The sequence below is a fragment of the Buceros rhinoceros genome, unplaced genomic scaffold (assembly GCF_000710305.1).
Source record: "Buceros rhinoceros silvestris isolate BGI_N320 unplaced genomic scaffold, ASM71030v1 scaffold26077, whole genome shotgun sequence".
NCBI lineage: Eukaryota > Metazoa > Chordata > Aves > Bucerotiformes > Bucerotidae > Buceros > Buceros rhinoceros.
The window spans coordinates 1-8,328 of NW_010421928.1; the positions used below are offsets into that span (position 1 = coordinate 1).

General features: G+C 54.5%; 1 protein-coding gene across 1 annotated transcript in view; it reads left to right on the forward strand.

Annotated features, from left to right (window-relative positions):
- Positions 1-3: 3 nt before the first annotated feature.
- Positions 4-8,328, forward strand: part of NOL6 (nucleolar protein 6 (RNA-associated)) — a gene marked incomplete at both ends in the record, with an annotated part of 14,640 nt that continues 6,315 nt past the window's right edge. Inside the window, 14 exons of the mRNA XM_010139879.1 lie at positions 4-93; positions 1,279-1,395; positions 1,653-1,832; positions 2,446-2,614; positions 3,354-3,488; positions 3,633-3,796; positions 4,286-4,406; positions 4,709-4,767; positions 4,932-5,033; positions 5,540-5,655; positions 6,060-6,237; positions 6,622-6,744; positions 6,905-7,053; positions 7,761-7,836. Coding sequence (XP_010138181.1) covers positions 4-93; positions 1,279-1,395; positions 1,653-1,832; positions 2,446-2,614; positions 3,354-3,488; positions 3,633-3,796; positions 4,286-4,406; positions 4,709-4,767; positions 4,932-5,033; positions 5,540-5,655; positions 6,060-6,237; positions 6,622-6,744; positions 6,905-7,053; positions 7,761-7,836 — 1,779 coding nt within the window. The remainder of the gene's footprint in view (positions 94-1,278; positions 1,396-1,652; positions 1,833-2,445; positions 2,615-3,353; positions 3,489-3,632; positions 3,797-4,285; positions 4,407-4,708; positions 4,768-4,931; positions 5,034-5,539; positions 5,656-6,059; positions 6,238-6,621; positions 6,745-6,904; positions 7,054-7,760; positions 7,837-8,328) is intronic.

The following is an 8,328-nucleotide window of genomic DNA, read 5'->3' on the forward strand; positions in this document are numbered from 1 at the left end:
CGGGCCGAGCTCTACAAACCGCCGACCAGCGAGGAGCTCAGCCAGCTGAAGGAGACGGAGGATCTCTTCCACTCCAGCCTGCTGCGCCTGCAGGTCAGCCGGGAGGCGCGCCCCAGAGCGGGGCGGAGCCGGGCGGTGGGGGGTGTGCGGGCAGCAGCGGGACCCCGGACCCAGAGCTTCACAGGAACCGCCTGGGGAAGAGACCCCAGGCCCCTGAGGCCTCTGACTGGTAACTTTGTCAGCAGCCGCTCCTCTCAGAGCAGGTACACAATCATAGAACCACAGGATCGCTTTGGTTGGAAGAGACCTTTAAGATCACCGAGTCCAACCGTTCACCCTGCGCTGCCAGGTCACCGCTGAACTGTGTCCCTCAGTGCCACATCTACACGTCTTTTAAATACCTACAGGGATGGGGGCTCCACCACTGCACAGAGCAGTTGCTCCAGGGCTTGGCAACTCTTTCCGTGAAAAAATTTTTCCTGATGTCCAGTCTGAACCGCCTCTGGCACAACTTGAGACTATTTCTCCTTGTCCTATCAGTTGTTGCCTAGGAGAAGGCAAAGGCTTCACAAGGAGTCCAACATATTACTCATAATGCTGCCGTAATTCCTATCACCATCCTGTGCCTCTTTCACACCATTAAAATTGAACCTTCCCAGCACATGGCTGCAGTGTGGTGGAATTGTGACCAAATCCCTCACTGCAGTGATTTAGTGCTAACCGGGGTGAGGCAGTAACATCACCAGCTGTGCCTGGCTGCTCCCTTTGACCAGCTTCTGGATTCTTTTGTGTCCGGGGAAAGCAAGCTGCCTGTGTTGGTGAGAGTCAGGCTGGCAGCTATATGGCTACTGCTGGTTGTAACACTGGTCATTTTTATGAGGAGCAGCTTTGATCTCCTGTCTGACTGCTGGTGTTGGAAGCAGGATCTCTAGGGTTCGTGGTGTGAACCTGTGTGGTCATTTCCTGCAGCTGATACTCTGTCACAGCAAAGGCCTTTCTGAGAGCCATGCCTGTGTGGATCACAGCAGTTTTTTGTGGTGGGGCCTCACACAGAAGCCAGTGGAATGGAGTTGGTTGCCATCCAGCACTTCACAGGAGATGGCAGGAGCTGTGTCATCCTTCTGCGCGTTGGCTGACCGGACTCCTAGCTCCAGGCAGGGTTTGTGGAGAGATGCAGGTGTGTTTTCCTGGCTTGTGGCTGGTGGTGGAGGACAAGGCAAAGGGCAGGAGCAATTCTAGTGTTGCAGCTGCCTTTGATGGTCTCCTTTCCCCCTACAGATCGAAGAGCTTCTGAAGGAGGTGACATTGAAGGAGACAAAGAAGAAAAAGATTGATGCCTTCCTCCATGATATTAACAGCCTGCTGAGCGCCCTCCCAGAGACCCCAGAAACTGAAGTACGTTCCAGAGGGATGGAGGAGTTGGCAAGATCCCTGTATGGAGCAGGCTCTGTTGCTGTGCAGAGGTCCTCATGGACTGTGTCCTTGAGGACCTGAAAAAATAATACTCTGTTTTGTCTTGGAGGGGAGATGGGGACATTTTGTCTTAAGCCCGGGGTGCAGGTGCCAGCAGCTGTTGAGGAGAGGGTCCCTGGTTCCTGCACATCTGCTGCTGGTGATGCTTAGAGCGTTTCGTGTGTCCTGTTTGTTCGCAGCTCACTGACCAGGCCTGGCTCCCCGAGGGCGTGAAGGTCCCATTCCTGCAGGTGCCATTTAGTGTGAAGGGGAAGTTCCGTTTTGTGCCCCCGACTGAGCTGAAGGTGGTGGGCAGCTACCTGCTGGGCACCTGCATTAAGCCGGAGATCAATGTCGATGTGGCGGTGACCATGCCGCGGGTGAGTCTGGCCACGCCTGCCCCTGAGTGGCCTGGGGCCTGGCTGAACCCTGTCCCCACCAACCCTGCCCTGTCCTCTCCATTCCTGAGTGAGTTACTGCATATGGACATGCAGCGTGGTGACTCCCACGAGGAGCTGGGGAGTCTGCTCTCATTGAATGTTCTGTCAGAGGTGGCAGCTGCTTTGATTTTAGTTCCTCATGAGGATCTTCCTTCTCTTTGCCTGGGATGCCCACGTTGCTGGGGCGATAGAGGGTGTCTGGCTTCATACCCCATTGCTCTTCTACCCCATCTCTGAAGACTAACAGAGCGGGTGGTGCTCGCAGGCTGTTACCCCTCTAGAGCTCCCTCCCTTGCTGCCCAGACTTGCTCTCATGGGGTTTGAGTTAAAGCGACGCTCTGTTTGCTCTGTGGCTCTATTCTGTGATCCTAGAGCCTGGTGAACCAGCAGCAAGGTAGTCCTCCTGACTGCCCGGAGCTCCCTGGGGCTGTGGCCACCTGGCTGAGACAGGGCTGCTGTGGGGCCATGGAGAAGGGCAGGTGGTGTAGTGCCTTGGGCTGAACCAGGCTCTGCAAGTAGGTGAGGTGGGATTGCTCTGTCCCTTTCTTACCAGGAAATCTTCCAGGACAAAGATAACCTGAATCAGCGCTACCACCGTAAGAGAGCTCTGTACCTGGCCCATATTGCCCAGCACTTCTCCAAGGAGAAGCTCTTTGGCAGTGTGAAGTTTGCCTACATGAACAGCAACCATCTCAAGCCCATCCTGCTCCTGAGGCCTCCAGGTAGCACTTGAGCCTTGCTCTGGTGGGGAGTCTGAGTGGCTACTGGCATTAGGTGTTGGAGGTGGTCTTGTAACAGGCCTTTGGAGAGGGGGCAGTCTGGGGCTGTTGTCACAGCTGGCAGTCAGTTTTAGAGCTTAGATGCTCCTAGTTGTCCCTTCCCTCCCCACAGAGTCTAGTCCTCAAGGTCTCTGCCCCCTCCCAATCCCCCTCTGCACCTTGGCTGGGGTCCCCAGCCTTGGCCTTGCTGGCTGACCCACCCTTTAGGTATTTCAGGGAGTAAAGCAGACTGTACAAAAACATATCTCTGTCTCACACCATCCTTCCCCCCTACTCATCCCGCCCTGCTCACCGCCACGCTGTTGCCTTCCCCAGGCAGCTGTGTGCAGCCTGGCTCTTCCCTGAGATGACGTGAGACGCGCAGTTTGCTGGGTGCTGCTTGTTTCCGCTGACCCTAGGCGATAGTGAGTTAGGGGCTGGGACAGACCCAGACAGTGGCATGGCAGGGCCAGGGCAGGCAGGAGAGTGCTGGAATACCAGACCAGGCAGTGGGGATGAAGAGAGACTTGACATGAGCAACGTGATCCCAGGGTTAGTGTTGGCTCTGGCATATAGTCACTCTCTGCTCTGAGATTTGCTGGGAAGGAGGTTTTTGCTTTCCCCAAGCTGGAACAGTCTCTGTTTTCTCAAGTTACTCTCTGACATCTTTTCCTCCTGCACATCTACTCCCTGGTGCCTACAGGCAAGGATGAGAAGATGGTCACTGTCCGACTCCATGCCTGTCCTGCCCCGGGTCTCTTCAAACCCAGCCGCTTCTATCCCAGCAAGAACAACGTCCGGACAGCCTGGTTCATGGAGCAGAGCACCCCAAAAGAAGGTAAGGCCTGGGGCTGGGGGAGCGTGAAGCTGCTTGGTTCAGCCAGAGACTGCACCCAGTGCCTGGAGGTGGATTTGCTGCAGCCTGTTTTGGTGAACAGGAGGTTTGTGATTGGGTCCATTGTGCTGTTGTATCATCATGTAGGAGCCAATGAGCCACCAACTCCGCACTACAACAACTCCATTCTGTGTGACACTGTGCTGCTGTCCCACCTGCACTTCCTGTCTAGTGCAGCCACTGACTTCCCAGGCATGAAGGATGGTCTGGCCCTTCTCAAAGTTTGGCTGAACCAGCGGCAGCTCAGCAAGGTATGTCCTGTGCCAGGGGACAGGGCAGGCTGGATAACCTGACTTTGGCCTGCTTTCCCTTCCCGAGGATGGAAAGGTGATGATTTGGTGCTGGTGGGTGATGTGGTGGCTTTAGACTCTAATTTGAGCTGTATTGGGTTTCAAGGTGCTTCATTCTGCCCTGTGGGTTACAATGAGTGTTGGACAGTTGTGCTTCTTTGAGGTCCCTGGAATGATGTAATGTGGTTTTGGATTTTTTTGTTGTTTGTTTGTTTTGTTTGTTTTTTAATTCGTCCTGTTTTCCAAAATACTTTGAGGTGTTGCCTTCCTGCCAGGGGATCCATATATTTGCTCGTTGCACAGGACTGCCTCAGTGTCTTCCAGGCATGCTTGGGGTTTGGGGGCTGCTCTGCTGGAGATGACAGAGGCCAGATGCAGTCATGTGGGGGGAGCTCTGGGGCTTGTGGTGTCTTGTTAAGCTCTTGCTGACTCTGGCCTCTGTTTTCACAGGGCTTAGGGTGCTTCAGTGGCTTCTTGGTCTCCATGGTGGTTGCCTACCTGCTGATGAAACGCAATATTGTCAAGATGATGAGTGGGTACCAGGTGCTGAGGAGCACCCTGCAGTTCCTGGGTGAGTTTCCAGGGGCTTCTCTTCGAAGGAAACAGCTGGTGTCAGAGTCTTCACAAGGAGCCTGAACACAGTGGGGGAAGCGGGAATTGTGGCTTTTGTCTCTCTGATGCTAAGACCTTTTGGGTGGGATGGACAGGAGATGAGGCAGCAGAGCAGGGCTGGATGGAGCAGCTTGCAAAGGAGTGGGTAGGTCCCATGAAGGTCTGCTTTGTAGCGCTGGTATTAACAAGTGGCTGTGCCACTGTCACCGGTGGGGGAGATATAAGTGGTGGTGTGACTTGTTCCTTCCTGTCTACCCACAGCCACCACTGACCTGAGTGTGACGGGGATCAGCCTAGCGAAGGATGTGGATGCCTCCCTGGTAAGCTGCCCTCCAGGGTGGGTCTTGTGCCTGTGTCTGGCTGTGCTGTCAACACTGCCCAGGCAGGGGCATGCCTGGTGTAGGGATGTTGGATGGCAACAAGGTAGTGGTGTCCTGGTGTCTGTGCTGTGTCGTGGCACTAAGGACCACATTTGCTCTTGCAGCCTGTCCTAGATGACTTCCATCAGGCATTTGAAGTGGTTTTTGTGGATCCCTCAGGGCTGGTGAACCTCTGCGCTGATATGACTGCCAGCAAATACCACCAGGTACCGAGAAGGTTGTGATAGCGTCCTGAGATGCTGTCTTAGGAGTGAGCTGAGGCAGGCAGAGGCTGGTTAGACATTGGAGGATGACCTTGGATGTGGGAAAGGGGGTTCAGTGTTGCTTTTTATGCTTTTAACATCCATTTCCAGTTCTGAAGCTTTGAAGTGAATTTTAACTTGGACATAGTGCTGCCTTACCTGCCTTGAATCATGGAGGAAAGTTATTTTCCCCTTTGTGGGCACCTTTGGGTGAAGCCAAGCAGCTGTTTAACAGTGGGATGAAGCAGAAAAAACCCATCTTGATGGCAGGGGTATCAAGGAGGGACTCTCTGGCCAGCAGCAACAGGTTGCCTCAATCTGAGGACAGAGGCTGTCAGGTCAGAGTCTGCTGGTGACTGTGAAGCTGGGGTGGCGTAGTTGATGGAGAGCATTGGTGACTGCTGCTGGAGGATTTGCTTTCCTTCTCCCCTCCCATTCGTGCTCTTGCTCTGTCTTGTCTCCTTGCTCAGGTCCAGTTTGAAGCCAAGCGCTCCATGGAAATTTTAGATGATCGGATGGTGGATGGCTTTCAGGTGCTGCTCATGACGGCAAAGCCCATGCTCAGAGCCTTTGACCATGTCTTCCAGTGAGTCTTGCTTTGCTGGTGGGGTAGTGCTGAGGAGCCTGTATAGAGAGGGGTGGGCTGCTTTTGGCTCTGGACTGGGGTGGATTCAGACCTGCCTGGTGGGAGCTGGCCATCCAGCTCCGAGATAGACATGGGTGCCTCTTGCATTTGGCCATTCCACTTTTACTATCCAGTTAGCCTTCCAGGAGGAGGAGATCAATGCTTTGGCCTTTGGGAATGGTGACTGTCCCAAAGACCAGCATCTCCTTTGTTTCCCACTGAGATGCCAAAGTGCAATGTGTCTTCTTCTAGTCCCTGTCCTGGGTCAGGACCCTCAGCTTGCTACTTTATCCACCCTTTAGCATATCTTTCTCTCAGAAGGGATTTGGTGGAAGAGGTCGTGACCAGCTTCTCTCCTTCTGTAGCCTGAAGCATGTCTCCAAGCTGCAGAGTGCCTGCAGGAAGATGCAGCTGCTGAACGAGCTGATGGATCGGGGTGGGAACTATGTGGCCGCGGCTCTTCCCTTCGTTGTCTCGCTGCTGGCCCGTGGGCTGGCTGGCAGAGCACTGCTCGTGGCTCACTCTTTGCCCCAGATCCCTGAGGTAATGCACCTTGGCAATGACGTTGCATCCTTCACATCATGTGTGGTCTCATATGTCCCTTGTGGCACTGTTGGACGTGGGGTCTTTGCTCACTGCAGGAGGAGACAGACCTGTCGCCTTTGTGGGGAACACAGGACCTGAGTCCCTGCGCTGGGGTGTGGGGTGCAGCTGGGACACTTGGTCTGGGTAGAAGTCCTGGCCCCATAATGCAGCAGAGCGAAGACTACTGTTTTTATCATTGGGGAGACCTCTTAAATGGGGCTTTCCCTGTCCATGCTTGTAAGAGCACGTAGCAGGAGGTTCATCTAACAGCAGCTACCCCACCAGCTGCTGCTCCAGCAGCCTCATCTCTCCATGTACTTCATGTTCCCCATTTTCCCACAGTGGCCGATTGATGCTGAGCCCCCAAAACACAAGGATGTTGGGCCCCTGACGTTTGGGCTCCTCTTTGTCCCTGAGTTCGCTGCCAGCACGCTGGAGAAGGGTCCACAGGCCGATCACCCTGAGGTAAGTGGAGCCCTGCTTTTGCTGGGAAGGGTGGAGCAGAGCTGGTGCCACGAGGTGGTTGCAGTTGGTTGTGAGGCTGGCTGATGGTGACAGGAATGGTTCACCCGGCCCCAGTGGTGACCCGTGTCCCTGGCCTGTCTTGGCCAATGTCCTCCCTCAGGCCCTGGACTTCCGGACCTTCTGGGGGGAGAAATCAGAGCTGAGGCGGTTCCAGGATGGCAGCATCTGTGAGGCGGTGGTGTGGGAGGCTGACACCATCTGCCAGAAACGTCTCATTCCTGAGCAGATTGTCAGGCACCTGCTGAAGCTGTAAGTCAGACCAAGCTGGAGCTAGGGAACCTGCAGGTGTTGGGGGTATCATTGCTGCTCTCCTGGCAATGATCTCCACATCCCTGATAACACTGTTCGTTTTGCATTTTGGGGGACGTGGATGTGAACTGCTTCCCAAGAGAAGGTGGGGAGGACAAGCACATGGTGCTGTAGCTTCTGCTGATGGTAATGCAGAGGGCAAGGAGGCAGCATGGTCCTGTCCCTTACATGCAGGTGGGATGTTTGGGCACTCGTTGGCAGAGCTGGAAGAGGAGCTGTCTGGACCATGCAGGATGTTTCATGGAGTACTCTGAGACTTTGTAGCGGTTCACAAGGTTGTGTCTCCCTACAGCCCTGGAAGGCTTCCTTGGAGCAGTTTATACTGTCTGCCAAAAATGAGACCCTCTTGCACAGAACGAAGGGTTTGCATAGGCCTCTGTCCTGACCTGAGGAGGGATCTTGTGAGGAAAGGCTGCATGTTGATGGCTTTGATTCCTGTGAAGCTGCACGAGTTGCTGGGCAACTTTGGCTGGATAACCTGGGCATGGGAGGAATGCACAGAGATTGGTGTTCTCATCATGACCTTCATTGTGTGGTGTAATTCCTCATCCTTGGGCTGACCCTTGCCTGTGGGTGCAGCGTGCAGTGTCAGGATGGTTGGGTTGGTGCATTGTAGCTCTAATGCTCCGTTGTTTTATTCCACATAGCCATGCGGACATTCCGGAATCCTCCATCTGCTACACAGGAGCCCTGCTGGAGTCTGTGATCAGGACTGGGCAAGAGGTATGGTTGCTCCCCCAATGAGGCCATGAGCTTCTCGAGGAAGGATGGTATGGGGAGGCCTATAGGAAGGTCGGTTCAGCTTTGTGACCCTGAGGCAGCTGGGTAGTTCCCAAGAAAAGGTAGCCAGGGTAAGGAAAACTCCTGCTCAGTGGGCAGTGCAGTGCTCTCCTTGCATGTGCCAAGCCTTTCGTATCAACCAGGGCACAGCCACTGAAATCCTATAGCTCTGGCAGCCCCCACACTCTGTTTCCCCCCACATGTATCCCACTGAGCTCCTCTGTCTGCTTGTGTCCACTTTGTCCATGTCATCTGAGGCTATATCACTGTCCCACTGTGCTCCTTGGGTTGCAACTCTCAGGTCCCATATCCTCTAGGACATGGGCCAGGCGCTTCTGTGCCTTCATCGCTTAGGTCCAGCTGAGAAACCCAGGAGAATGATCTTTCCTGTCGTGGTGCAGAGTGCTAGATCCTGTCCTACCTAATGCTCCTGCT